Source organism: Clytia hemisphaerica, unplaced genomic scaffold (genome assembly GCF_902728285.1).
Source record: "Clytia hemisphaerica strain Z4C2 unplaced genomic scaffold, Clytia hemisphaerica genome assembly, whole genome shotgun sequence".
NCBI classification, from domain to species: domain Eukaryota; kingdom Metazoa; phylum Cnidaria; class Hydrozoa; order Leptothecata; family Clytiidae; genus Clytia; species Clytia hemisphaerica.
In genome coordinates, this window is record NW_027103595.1 from 3,222,917 (window position 1) to 3,237,540 (window position 14,624).

Below are 14,624 nucleotides of genomic sequence, written 5' to 3' on the forward strand. Positions count from 1 at the left end.
TAAAGAACCAACTTACAATTCGCTGCCATCGAGGCAAAAGGCCCAATCTCAAGAAATTAGTGTCTTTTGCCTCGATGGCAGCGAATTGCTACACGGTGTTCCATGTTGGCGCAATCTTGAGGTAATGCAGTGTACTGTCGACTTTATTTCAAACACACCCCTTCTCACAGACCCGGTGGAATTTTATCAGCCAGTGTAAAAATAACTGACTGAAACTCGATGGGGATTGATATTCCCATGTTTCTAATGGCTGGGAATTTGAATTCGATTGTTTTCTAGACAAAAAATTCAGTGGGGATGGAAAAAAAGCACAGTATTTTGCAGTGAGGATTTGCTCATCCGATTATTTTCAGTGAGGACAAAAATTAAAGTATGATTTTCTAATGTGGACGTTATTTTAGCCAAATTTTCCAGTGGGAAGGATTTCCAGTGGGTTTGTGAGAGGGGGCGGGTTGAAAAGTTAGATAAATTCTTGAACTTCGTAACATGGACTGGAATGACCGGGGTTTGGTTAATTTGGTGTGTTTCATAGCTTGACATCTCTCTGATTCGGGATACATAATTCTCAATGATTCAAAAAGACGTCCAGCACCAAGAACCGAAGGAATCCAAGAGTATTCGATATACGTAGTGGTCCCTAGTAGTCCACATAACACGTGGACCCAAAACAATTTTTTCTATTAAAAAGGTCTGATTTCGAAAAGCACCTGACTAAGAAAAAATATCCAACTAAAGTTTTTCATTTCGACGAGATTTGCAAACGGTAGGGAAGCTCTGTAAGTGAAGAGGGAGAAATTGGAGAAGTGCATGTCTGAAAAGGTAATTAGAAAATCTTCTTCTCTCCGCTAAAAGAAGAAAGAATTTAATCAAATCAAAAATAGATCCTTATTCCTCGCCCAATCATATCCCTGGTTCAATTGAATGATATAAGAAACTATATCAAAATGTGAAGACGGCGAAAAGAAGATTTTTCATAAGACAAGATTACTTAAGGAAATGTTGTGCGTCTTCATTTTTCGACTACTCTGTATTTTAAGATCTTCTGAATCGGTGCAAGGCTTGACAACAGGTAATACCAATAAGTTCTTTGGTAATACTAAAGCTATCTGACTAGATATAAAAGTTGTTGTGTTGTAGGCTTCTTAGATGAAGATTGGTTGGAAACCATTGCTTCAACTTTATACCTTTTTAGTAATTCGGGAAATTTATTTCTTATGCGTTAAATCAATTTAAAATGACACAATGGAAACAAAAGTCTCGAGCTCTGGTGAATTTTATGTGGTCAGAGAACTTACTTGAGTTAAAGGTCGTTCGGGTTATGAAGAGTCGAAGTACAGAAAAAGTATTGTTAAAAACAAAATTTACTGAATAACTTACCACCTAAAATGATTCGTATTTCTTTTGCTTGCAGACTGTCATTTCCTCAATGTTTCATTATCGATCATGGAAACAAAGTACATCGAGATTTATCAATCACCCATCTGTATGGCATGTACGTGTTACGGCCCTGATCGGTTCATCTGTTACTTCCGAACCGCCTGGGCGAATGGTGACACATGCCGTGGTAGAGAAGAATGTACTCAAATGATTAAGAAGGAAAAAATAAGAGAAGGTTAGTTGTTAAAGAAAGGGCGAAAATCTGACTCCATTTCTCGAAGAATTTTGGACAGTTGATGAGAAAGGATAAAAGAATTGAGCATGAAAAGAACTAAAACAAGTGATACTTATGATAGACCTACCTGGTTATGCATTTAACACATTATAATTGATATATATGTGAGCGTGACCATTAAACAATCATTCAGAACACAAATAGTGACGATCTATTAAAATTAGTCGTTTGTTTCTTATAAAAAAAACGTTTAGAAACCAAAATTTCATGCTCTTAAAATATTCTTTCATATTCAAGACTTTGTGAGCAAAAAAACACATCTATCTCATCAAAAAATTGAGTAATTTGGCTAAGAACATTGATGTATGCTTATTAATAGTGATTCTTATACATAAACATGCATTTTTTAAGCCAACAAATTTTTTTCGAAAAATTCTGCTTGAGCCATCTTTAACCTATGATGGTACCCTACTTTCATGCAAAAAAATCAGAAAAAGTTAATGATCCAATTTTTCACAAAGTCCAAAAAACCCGTTTTTTAGCCGTTTAGCCCAAATTTGCTAAAAGAAAATTTTTTCGAAAGTCGGGCTCCGTCACATTCGAGGGTTTATAGTTATGCATCTTTGTGCAAAAAATCATAAAGAATAAAAGAGCCAATCTCGAGAAAAGCTAATACCTAAGTAATTAATAATGTGCTTATAAAAAAATATCGAATGTTGCCAGTTTCTCTATAAAAACACGCCAAGTAACCAAAATTTCATGTCTAAACACACATATTCTTCAAAAGTAAGCCCTCATGAGCAAAAATAACATCTATCTCATAAAAAAGTTGAGTAATTTGACTAAGTACATTGATGTATGCTTATTAATAGTGATTCTTATAGATAAAGATGCGTTTTTTGAGCCAACAAATTTTTTTTGCAAAAATCTGCTTGAGCCATCTTTTACCTCTGATGGTACCCTACTTTCATGCAAAAAATCAGAAAAAATTAATGATCCAATTTTTCACAAAGTCCAAAAAACCCTTTTTTTAGCCGTTTAGCCCAAATTTGCTAAAAGGATTTTTTTTCGAAAGTCGGGCTCCGTCACATTCGAGGGTTTATAGTTATGCATCTTTGTGCAAAAAATCAGAAAAAACTAATGAGCCAATCTCGAGAAAAGCTGGTAACGAACGAACGGACAGAGGTGAATTTATAGGACCTCCACCGGGGTAGGTCCAAAACGCTCGCAAAATGCCTAAGCCGCAATCAGACCGAATAAACAAGTTACCAAGGAGCAAAATGCAATTCTTTAAAATCACTAATTCTTCGTTACTTGACGCCGTCCAACTTTTTTCAACTTCAAAACAATCGATTTCAATTTATTCCTTTTTATAGCCTGTTCCAATCCTGAATCTCTCCCTTGTCCATCCGGTATTCATGAACAAACGAAACCATGGCAACAAGGAGATTGTCACGTGACCTGTTCAGCACGTGATTACCAGATTCATCCAATCATCACCAATAAAACTGATCCAAAATGGTGTCACTATCTCCAAGGTTACACAAAATGTGGAGAATGTGGCGATAGAGAGCAGTTCATGCAAGAGAATGGAGAGCTGGTGTTTCCGTGTAAAAGATCACCATTCATCACTTGGAAGCATTATGTTTGTGATGGGAGAGAGCATTGTGTGGATGGGAGTGATGAACATGATTGTCCTGAATGTGAGTATATGGACGTCCTTTCCCTCAAGAGCTCTAGAGTAACAGGGTGTCTACGGATTTTTTTTCGGGATTTTCAAGGTTTTCAAGGTTTTTTCGGTCATTTTTAAGTGGTTTTTCAAGGTTTTTTGGCAAAAACTTTGGCATTTTTCAAGGTTTTTTGATACTCAGTTGGCATAGCTCTCTACGGGAATTTTTGTTTTTTTCAGAGTGGTAGGTGAACTAAAAATAGAGAATAGCAAATAAGATTTATTCACTATTGGTGCCAGGGGAATTACTTCCACAGTTAAATTATTATCTCCCTCTCGAGAACAATACCAGAAAAAGAAATACTCCAGCTCCCTAGTCTTCCAACTGTAGAAATAATTAACGAATTAGAAGCAAAATTGTTTACAGTGACCGAGGAGGCGCAACCATGGTTTGTGCCGACGATAGAAAATTTTGATTTTGACTCTTTCAAATGGCTAAAAAACGCCTTGTTTTTGATTTTTTTTTTTACAAAAATCAATTGCCAAAAGAGTTGTTTTAAGGAATCCTATTAAATATTATTGATGAACGGCCATTATTCCGGGACAAGCTGGAGTTTTTACAAGCTCTTTCTTGATTTGGTTGGTCGTTAGCCTGTAATAAAACAATTTTGTTACTTTTTCTAAAGAACGCGTCATCTCTTTTACTTTAAATGACCAATTAGTGAAGTATCTTATAAAAACTCCAGAACATCTCATTATTCTAAGACGCCCTGAAGCGATTTGAAAATTGAGGAACAGTCGATTTCTTAGGGCTCATGCAAACGGAAAATTAGTGACAAAAACTCAGCTAATGTTAAAAGAATATGTTGCATTCGTTGCGACAGAATCGCAACAGAAACAGGGGGATATAGAATTCTCTAAATGTTATAATGGTTTGGCGCCGCAGGCGGTTTTTTAGAAATTTACTCATGACAAACAGTTTAGGAACGACTTCTTATTGAGCCCGCGAAACAGGAACAGAAACAGGTGAAGATGGAATTCTCTAAGGGTTATAAAGGTTTAGCGCCGCAGGCGGTTTTTTACTTTTTCTTACTTTTCGAATGACTGGATAGTGCTTTTCAAGGTTTTTAACGATTTTTCAAGGTTTTCAAGGTTTTTCCCAGAAAAGTGATAGTTTTCAAGGTTTTCAAGGTTGGGTGGTTCATTTTCAAGGTTTTCAAGGTTTTCAAGGTTTTCAAGGTCCCGTAGACACCCTGTCAGTAAAGTCTGTGTGACAGGTGCAGGCATATTAGGTTGTGAATCAACATTTTCCACATCTCGAGACACAGACATCCTCAGTATTGCACTTTTCTACCTTTTGATACTGTTAAAAGTACATCAAAGAAAGACTTTATTATGTAATGGTATGCAATGAGTGAAACATCGCCAATACATTTTGTGTAATGGTATGAAAAGAGTGAAACATTGGCAATACATTTTGTGTAATGGTATGAAAAGAGTGAAACATTGGCAATACATTTTGTGAGCTTCATTTCTACTAACCAAACTACAAACATGTTTTTTTATAGATTTGTGTCCATACGAAGTGATTGGTGGACAATCTTGGTTACCAAGCAAACCAAACACAACAAACCGGTTGCCATGCCAACTACTTCACTCTTCATTCAAAGGTTTTTCTTTATTTGCACAGGAATACCAAGCAAGAACAAGAATAAGCCGTGTACCTTTGGTGTGTGGAAAGAGAGAGAGACATAGCGAAAGAGAGAGAGTTTTCCCCATAATTTATGCAAGTATGAATAAATCTGCCTATTACCTTTATTCCAGGGGAAACAATCAGATTTTGCAATAACGAAAGTCGATGGCAAAAGGTTGATTACTGCGGATGCACAAGAGCTCAAATTTCTCAACTACCACGGGTAAAGATAGTGTTTTGATTTTAAATTGATAGGAGATAAAATTAGATCAAGATTCATGAAGGCCCAAGCGTTGTTTTCCGGATATGACCTAGTTGAATCATTATGCAGTAATGTAATAAATGCAAACGGGTATACACATTCAGGGATGCACTGGGGAGAGGTTGGGGCTAGCTTAGGGAAAAAACAATTTTGAAGCACTTTTCTAAAACTCAGTCCTTTCAGCTTCAAGCCAATCCACCGGTTTTCGAAGTCATAACCGGATCATCTTCTTTCTAGTCCTTTTTGTTACCGACAGGATATGACATTGGAGAAAGCGAATGTCACCTTCATTGGACAGATCACAGAGGAAATACTCCTGGAAGTTGAAATGTCACCTCGCAAAGAAATATTCCTTCGTGAAATGATCCACATTCTCAATTTTCTGATGAACACAACACAACAAGTGGTCGAAAAGCATTTTGAAACTTTCGATGAACAAATTTTCTACGTGAGTCCATATCTTGAGGTGATGAAGAAGCACTAGATAATAGACCACTAGATAAGAGACAGAATTTTGTATTGTAAGCTGTAAATGTCACAGAAAGGGCTGTGGTTAAGTTAGAAGGGTGACTGAGCCGACGGTGTTTGGGTGTTTTGATATAGATTTGTTTTTATCTTTACAAAATTTCAAAAAATTTCTTAAATTCAAATGTTTGCGTCTTTTAGGATTTTGGGTTGTTGAAATACATGGGCCATTTGATTGTTGTCATAAAAGTTTTAGTGTTTTCTGAAATTTGATTAGCTTCTTCCGATGCAATGAAGTTCAAATTTTTCATCAATCATAGAATGTAGCGCAAGTGTTATTCGGAAGATCGCCTTGCACCAATGACGTTGTTGTAAGTTATTGAACTCGACAAAATTTACATAAATTTGGACCATGGTTCCGTATGGTTCCGGTAGGACGGATTTGATGATCATCATCTAGTTTTTTTGTGATTATTAAACGAGGAAATCGATCACAACAAGATAAAGCCATCACAGTTTTGAATGTTTTGGTTGAACAACCAGGTCAGACCGTCACATTCGCCATACGCGCAGAATGGATGATCTGTTATGACATTAAAAATTTTCAGACTAACTTATTATGAACATCCATAATGCAAATAGTATTGCTTCAATATAAGTCAAATTTGAGATTCGTTTTCAGGACATGTTAGAAAGTAAACTCAAAGATCTCTTGGTGAAGATATCCGACAAATTTGGTGCTTATCGGTAAGATAAAACAGTTTTGTAAATTCTTTTGCAGTGTGACACAGGACGTCAAAATAATGCCCACCTAACGCCCACATAAGGTGTACAAAAAACATCATCTGAACGTCGAAGCATTCAATGCGAATGTTAGCGAGCACGTCACTAAAAACCGGGATTTTTCATCCCGTTTCTTAGTCCACTTTGACGATTTTCGAAAAATAGAAGCCTTTCAAGTGCTTTGACGCAAACTTGATTTTTTCGCTACTGCAGGAGCTTCGAAAGTTAAAAGTGACGTAAAAAAACCGAGTGTTTGGAGCCCTAAAACCTGGGCTCCAAACATTCGAAAAAGTTGCAAAGTGGAATAGACGTTATTTGCGTAGAAAAAACGCGGTTGATGTCTAGTATAGTCAGTTTCTGGTAACTTTCTGATTCTTTCCATTTCAGATGGCACAGAGTGCAGATATTTCCACGAACTTTTTGGGAATCCTTTATTGCGAGTTCTTCAGAAAATTCACATCAATTCACAAACAACGAAGTTCTGAACAAGGAAAAGGTAAGTCTGGAATGTTTGTAATTGTGGGTAGAAAGAAAGCCGATACAAAGAATGTATGCATGTGAAAAAGGATCAAAAGATCTCACAGAAAAGTGTAAAATTTTTCGACGTTCTTTTCTCGCACTATTTAGAGACAGGCAACAAATTTCAAATTGAATCAAAAATCCCAATTCATAGCCCTATGCGGAAAACCCTATGCGGAAATTTTCAATTTCAAATCTTTTCTAACTTTCAGAGAATGGCGAAAAATTTCAACATTGCGAAGATGTTAGAAGATGTAAGTTGAAAATTCCTTCCAAAGAGTCAGGTTTATTAGGGAGGCCCTATTATTACAGAAGATATACATAACTGGCGGAAAAAATGGCAGGGATCGTCTTTCTTGGGGAATCGAATATGGATTTTCTTTACAAAGTTGTAAATCCTATAGAACTTTGTAAAACGTATAGAACCTTATAACTTAAGCCGTGACTAGTTGACAACTTTAGATAAAAAATACGAAAGTAAGTCAGAAAAAACATTTTGGTTCCTTGATGGTGAAGGAGAAACGAAATGTTTTACTTAAAAAAAAGCTTTCGTACTAAACTAAGTACACTCTTCGGGCATATTTTGTTTATGTCTTTGAGTATCAAGGAACCGCCTGGACGCCTTTCCTTTTTGTTAAAATAGCTTTCGTTAATATCAATTGCACTGTATTTTTCTTTCATCGTTAGCCAGCTAACATAACAACAAGCAATTCAAAAGAAGTACTGAAAACTTTCAACCGGAGAAGCAAAGGAAAATCATGGATGTATACTTTTGATGACGTCACTTCAGCCGTTAATTTGGTTTCTCTTCTGTCAGCATTATTGATATTACAAATATTGAGGTACCCATTCTTCTATCCGGGGAGCATTCCTGTAAACTTCATCTTACGATTCAAAAGGGTACAGGAGCTAATGAGAAATCTTAATCTATTGATTTTTTCAGACATGACAACAGTCCAAAACCTCTAAATTAATGACAGAAAACTTTTCATTACAGGATCAAAAACACAACGAAAATCGTAATCCACAAGAATTTGATTCTTTCGTTCGCACTCTCAATTATATCTCACAAATTTCCAAGATGGTTTTGGAATGGTTTGGAGAGTACTTCCAACGTAAGACTTGATTATTTTGGAAGACTTAAGGTTGTAGTAAATTACCAGAAGAGCCTTTTGAGCCTTTTGAGTGATATTTCAGGAGAATGCTTTCGAGTAAAATCTTTAAGTTTTCTGTCCGATATCTAAAAGCATATAAAGATTGAAGCTGAATGAAAACAATCTCAACTGATATTCAAAGACCCCTGAAGGATAAGCAAAATATAGCACATTACAATACAAACTTTATTTCCATTTTTCTGCCTATAGAATGGTTGCATTAGTGTCTTGTTCATATCATATTATACCAAATTGTGTTTGTTTTCATGGACGACGGTCGAGGGATTGAATCTAGTGATAGTGGTTGTTCTGGTTTTCAAGTTGAAAAGTAAAGGGTATCCACAAATGTTCTGCTTTGGTTACGGTACGTTATTTTCTTCATGTTTTGAAAAAAGCACCCCATAAAGGGCAATTAATCTACAATCTTTTGCAAAATATGTGAGACACTTTTCCAAAAAGCAACCCCCTCCCCCAAAACAATGTTGTTTATGGAATCAAGCTGTTACTGCACTCAACATTGTTTTGGGGGAGGGGGAATCTTAAATTTGCTATATTTGTAAGGTGTTTCATGATATTTTGCAGAATATTGTAGTAAAGCAAGTCTTCCTCACCTTTGTGAAAATCTTTGTCACAACCCCCCTTGCAGTGGATCCAAAAAGATTTTTGGTGGGGAATATTACTTCGTCTACTTGCCTAAATATTTTTAACTTTCGTTCACTCTCATTTTTTTTCAGGTATTCCTTTCTTGGTCACATTGCTGGTGGGGGTGATTTTCTTCGATGATTTCAAGACCACAACTGAGTAAGTCAGAAGACACCATCAATTCATGAATCCTAGATAGTGAGAGATCTTAGGTATTCTTCTGTTATTGATGTTTAGCCTGTTTAGCATACAGTATCTCTACGAATTGACAGAAGGTCATTGAGACAAGATGTGTGTTGAAAACGAAATCCCTATAAACTTTCGTTCAAGCCATTCTCCTTTTCTTCTCTTTTCAGTTGTATAGGTTTCAAGAAGAATGTGTGGATCATCAAAATCCCTGTCATGTGTTACGTCATCGTAAGTGAATGAATGAATGAATGAATGAATGAATGAACGAATGAGTGAGTAAGTTGGCCAATGAATGAAGGATTTTGTGCTTAGATAAAAAACTTTTCCTATTTCACTGTGGGCTTTTCGAAGTTTTAATTTCAATTTCACTGTATGGTGTATGATATCTCGGGTCCTTGAGGGAAATCTTTTTCGTTCATTTCAGACCAATTGCATACTGGTGGGGTTGATTTTCAGCAAGATTCTGTTCCACGAGAGGAGGAGGGAAAGTCAAAACAAAAGTAACAAAAGTGACATCAACAGCGCAAAGTAAGTTTATATTAACCTTTTCGGTATTTAGTGTACTAGTAGAGGGCATTTTGTAAAATCGCTCGACTGTTTTGTTAGAAGCACTTGTTATACATTTTTGAAAAGCTAATGGGTAGGGGAATCGAAATTACTATGTTTCCAATTTTTGAGAGAAGAGAGCTTCAAAAAGCGCAAAAACTGGACAAAATAGCTGTTTCTGGCTGAAAAACACGGTTTTCAAGGGTTAATATCTCGAGTTAGGTACAGAAATCACCTATACTTGCAATATATTTCTAATCTTAATTTTTTGAGAGCTTTCCAAAAATATACAACAGGTCTCCGTTTTCTCGAGCTAAAATTTTCATTAATTTTTAACCCTATGATTTTTGCCTGAGAGCGTCATATTTGTCCGAAAATCACACCAAAGTGTCCGAAAAAAAAATTGGAAACATAGTAATTTCGATTCCCCTACCCCTTAGCTTTCCAAAAATGTATAACAAGTGCTTCTAACAAAACAGTCAAGCGATTCCAAAAAATCGAACAAAATTCCCCCTACTACTATACATTATAGAATGAATTTCTTTGTATTTTCTTATTATATTATGTTTAGCGACCGTAGTGCAGTGGTAGAGCATTCAGCTACGGTGCGCAAGGTTGTGGGTTCAACCCCCAGCCGGGTCATACCAAAGATTCCCAAAATGGTACTTGATGTCTCTCTGCTTGATGCTCAGCAATTAAGATAAGGATCAAGGGTAAGTTGAGCAATTCAGGGAGAAAGAGTAGCGCCCTTCCCTACTTTCGGGTAGATAGCTATTGAAAGAGGGGCTCCTCCTGCGGGTCGCCTCCGACTGCAGTCGCAGACTTATAAACTTATTAACGCTTAAGTCAGTTGCACTTACACCCGATTAAAACATGGTTATGACTTTTGACTGCTTTAAACCTAAATTTCCTTTTAGAACCTTACAATCCATTCGAACCCTTTTGATCTTGACATCGCTACTGGGTCTACCATTTTTGTTGACCATCTTTATCGCCTATGATGACGTCATCTTAAGCATGTATTTGGTCTTGAATGGACTTGCAGTGAGTATTTAAGCCTGTAAGAAAATTATGCGGCCAACACATTTACATACATTACTATCAAAGGAGAGAGATACTAAGAAATACCTTGTTGGAAAGATAATTTAAAGTTTTAATATCTTTAAAATGAAGCAAATGGAGATGACTAATTGAAGTAACAGCGCCTCAAAGTAGGCTAAAAATATTTTATAGCTACAATCCTGGCCATAATATTTGAGACAAAAGGGAAATTCCCACGAAATCTTATGACCACAAGTATTTTGGAAGCGCTCTAAATTAGGTTAGACGAATAGAGTTTTAACTCTGAGTTTTAACATTAGACTTAAGACTTAGGACCTTAGAATCTGAGGATCCAAAAGCCCCAGAATGGTCCAACAATGCTCAGAATATAGCCTGGAAGTCAATTAACCCCACCCGAATCGAAATACTCGAATAAATTTATCAATTAGCCCAAAAACGACTTTCTCGCCCGAATTCCAAATTTTGAAAAACGAGGAAATAAGCTAAATTCTCAATATATTTTGGCCAGGATTGTAGCTAAGGCATTGTCAACATTTCGCGATGAATAAAATGGAGCCCTTTTACAAGGTTGGTTGCTGATTCAATTAATTTTAAAAATTCTTGTTTTCAGGGGTTATATCTTTTGGTTGGTCAAGTCCTACGCGATGAAGAGGTTAGGTTTCATTATTTCAAATATGTCCTACGAGATCATTTTACTGTTTAAAAATAGAAAACCAAAGCATTATCAATTTTTCAATCTATCACCGTTTTACAGGTCAAGAAGGAAATACGAAAAAGATTGCTCATTTGGAGAAAGAATAAGCGAGATAATGAACAAAGAGCAGACGGTGGAGTGAGACAAACTCCTTGTTGACATGGAACTATGAGGATAACCTGCACTCAACCTTTGAGGATGAAAAAAAAGGTGATGATTATAGCACAAAGAGTTTGTTTTTTGGGCAAAATGGTCGCCATGACTATTTGTTTGAGGCACTTATAATTATCTAACAATTAGGAGTAACACCTTAACGAAGGAACTTTAGCAAGAAGTCCTGTCTGAATGTGAGTGACCTCAGATGAAGAAAAATATGCTTTTGGCATCATGTCACCATAAACACGGAAAAGTCGGTAACCATGACAACCATAGGAAAACTCTTTGTAAACGAGGTCGTTGTCAACGAATAGGAGACATTGGTTTGAGAGCAATGACGTCATGAACACCAGCAGCCATGGTAATGGAGGAGTCTCTACAGATTTTATAAATCCATTGAGAAGTTATGAGGTGCTTGTATTTTAGGGAAGGTACCTGAAGTTTATTTTTCTGATCAATGGAGGACATTGAGTGTTTAAAATGTAACTTGTTACTGTTAGCATGATTATCTGATTAATAGTGTAATAGTATTCTGCACACTAACCATTTTTGCACGTCAGTGAGAAGCCTGGGAACAAGTCACGTGACTGTTTGAGGTAATTGAATGCGGGGTAGAGTAACGAGTTTCAGCAAACAAAGAAGGCAATTTAAAAGTTTATGTAAATTTCAAAATGGGTATAATTATTTGTTGACGTCATATGAGATAACAATGAACATTGCAAAAGTGTATCTTTGGGTACTTTCATCACTATAGTATGAACATTTTTAACGACATTTTTGTGAGGGGGTGGAGCTCGTTTACCCGTTGCCGTGAAAATTGGTCCCAAATTCGAATTTTCCTTCAAAAAGAATATTTTGAAAGTATAAGAGTAAATAAAACGATTTATCAAAGAAGTACGCAACGACCATGAAAATCAACAACCACCGCAACCAATGACAGATACAACAGAGACCAACAAAGAAAATCTACCAGTTACCAGTAAAGTTAAGATTTATTTACCATACGCAGGAAAACAAGGAGAGTTGATTACCAATGAACTTAAGAAAACTGTTAATAAAATCTTTGATAAAAAGTTAGTGACGCAAGTCACATTTAAATCAAAGAAATTGAGTTCTTGCTTTAATGTCAAGGACACAACCCAAACGAAACACAATCATAACGTAGTTTATAAAGTTAAATGTCCTGATTGCCCGGCCACTTACATTGGGGAAGCTGGGAGACGCCTACAGGAGCGCGTTGATGACCATGGAGGAAGAGATAAATATAGTCACGTACTTAAACACTCCATAGAGCGCGGACACAATAAAGTCAATATAGAAAACTTTTCTCTCTTGGGAAAGAATTTCAAAACTGAAGGACAAAGAAAAACTAGCGAGGCATTTTATATCAAAAGACATAAGCCAACAATTAATGTGCAAAGACTTTCTAGACCTATTCTATTGTTTAAGTAATGAGATCCTTTTCCTAATCTGAAGAGGATCTCATTACTTGAACGGTGGAGTGGGTCTGGAGAGTCTTTGTATATTAATTGTTATAATTAATTATTCTCTCCTTTGAGATTTTAGCGTCAATACTTTTTTGTTTAGAAATTTGATAATGTTTTATTGTTTTAACGACATTTTATTAATGCATTTTATGAAGGTAATTACCTCTCTTTTTCAAACTGTTTTTAGAATTTGTAACTAGAATGCATTTCATTCATTTTAATTTTACTGTACTGAGGATGGTTCTCTGTTGAGAAGCCGAAACGTCTACTTGAAATAAATTTTACCAAAAATGAACATGAAGCTTCTGTCAACTATAAACTTTACACTTAAGTTGTATGAAAGGATTGATTTGTTTAATAAGAGTAAAAATTTTCTTCTTTTTAATTGGAAGCCTAATTACCCATCGATTGTGTTTGTGATTTTATTTGGATTTGTGTAATTTATTGAAGGGAAATAAATTTTGAGTCAAAAGTTAAAAATATTTGTTTGTTTGTATGAACAATCAATTTCCGCTTTCCATGACAGGAAAACCAGCGAACGCAAACCACTTTTTGTTATCGAGAAAATAATACTTGTCCTTTCTTCATATCAATGACACGGTTAGTTGCACAACCATACTGTTATCAACTTTCAAACAAGTCTTGTTTTGGGTTAAAAATTTATAATGACCTTCATCGCAATACACGTTTTTTTTATAAGAACATCCAAAAAATGTTCCTAACATGTTCTTATTTTTACCGTTTTTTGAGTATTGTTGTCCATTTTCCTAAGAAATCGGGTGTTTTAGAGTCCGCGAAGCCTTAAAATGTTCTTAACTTGTTCTTAATATTTTGGCCATCGAAGCTTTATGTTTTTATATAGTTTGTTCTTAAGAAAACGTGTACCCTAATAAAGCTACGTCTTACGATTTTCAGGACAAAAATAAATTAGGAGGGAGGACCTATGATTTGGCAAAATAACAAGTTACCAGGCATTTTCCATTTAGTAAATATAAATTGAAAGGTGAAATAAATATAAATAAGGCGAAAGTGACCAATATTAAAAAAAGGCAAGTTGCTTGCAGGTGTATATTTAAATTCAAACTGGTAAAGAATATATGTCTCAATGCCAGGAATATCAAATTCTACAAAGGGTTCTCTGCCAAGCCAATATTATAGAAGTATATGAGATATGGAAGAGCATTGCATTTGTTTGTGTTATCAGAAGAAACGAGTTGATGTTTTAATTCGAAAAGGAAATTTGGGTGATTAGAGAAAAGTTGGAAAGGATAATGATTTTTGTGTGTCATTATTATTATAATAACCTTCTTCTAAAAGATAGATGATGTAAAAAACACCCATCTGCATCATTTGACATCAACGAAAAAAGAGGTAAAGAGAAAAAGGTAGATTGTGGTTAAATTCAAAGTGGTGGAAATTTATGGGCCCCGAAGTTTCTCATTTACTGAGTCAAGAGAGAAGCAAATCTTTATCTTGGTTAGACGGGCGCTCAATTATTTATAAAATCGTTTGAAATGAGATATGGCTTGAAGCAATTATGGAGACCCATAATCTTTTAATGAGACAGAAGAGATGAAATACTAATCCATCTTGATCAAGTGACAGAAAATGGGACAAACCTACAACTGGGTGATAAATTGGTACTGACAGTCCACAAAAAGATTCATTACAAAAACTACAAAAGTTTTTAA

General features: G+C 35.6%; 1 protein-coding gene across 1 annotated transcript; it reads left to right on the forward strand.

The window, feature by feature from the left end:
• Nucleotides 1-1,698: 1,698 nt before the first annotated feature.
• On the forward strand, nucleotides 1,699-13,288 carry LOC136801811 (uncharacterized). Its single transcript, XM_067058478.1, has 18 exons — nucleotides 1,699-1,717; nucleotides 2,989-3,315; nucleotides 4,850-4,951; nucleotides 5,106-5,197; nucleotides 5,493-5,684; nucleotides 6,022-6,072; nucleotides 6,384-6,448; nucleotides 6,872-6,980; nucleotides 7,216-7,257; nucleotides 7,691-7,845; nucleotides 8,001-8,118; nucleotides 8,368-8,521; nucleotides 8,892-8,958; nucleotides 9,156-9,216; nucleotides 9,413-9,516; nucleotides 10,452-10,578; nucleotides 11,207-11,248; nucleotides 11,351-13,288. The coding sequence occupies exons 1-18, from the start codon at nucleotides 1,699-1,701 to the stop codon at nucleotides 11,447-11,449; spliced, it is 1,926 nt and encodes a 641-aa protein (XP_066914579.1). The 3' UTR covers nucleotides 11,450-13,288.
• The last annotated feature ends 1,336 nt before the right edge of the window (nucleotides 13,289-14,624 follow it).

What these genes read in the sequence shown, in the direction of transcription:
- LOC136801811 (XM_067058478.1), top strand. An exon ending in GACAAATTTGGTGCTTATCG is followed by an intron (nt 6,449 to 6,871) that starts GTAAGATAAAAC and finishes TTTCCATTTCAG; the next exon opens with ATGGCACAGAGTGCAGATAT. An exon ending in TTGATATTACAAATATTGAG is followed by an intron (nt 7,846 to 8,000) that starts GTACCCATTCTT and finishes TTTTCATTACAG; the next exon opens with GATCAAAAACACAACGAAAA.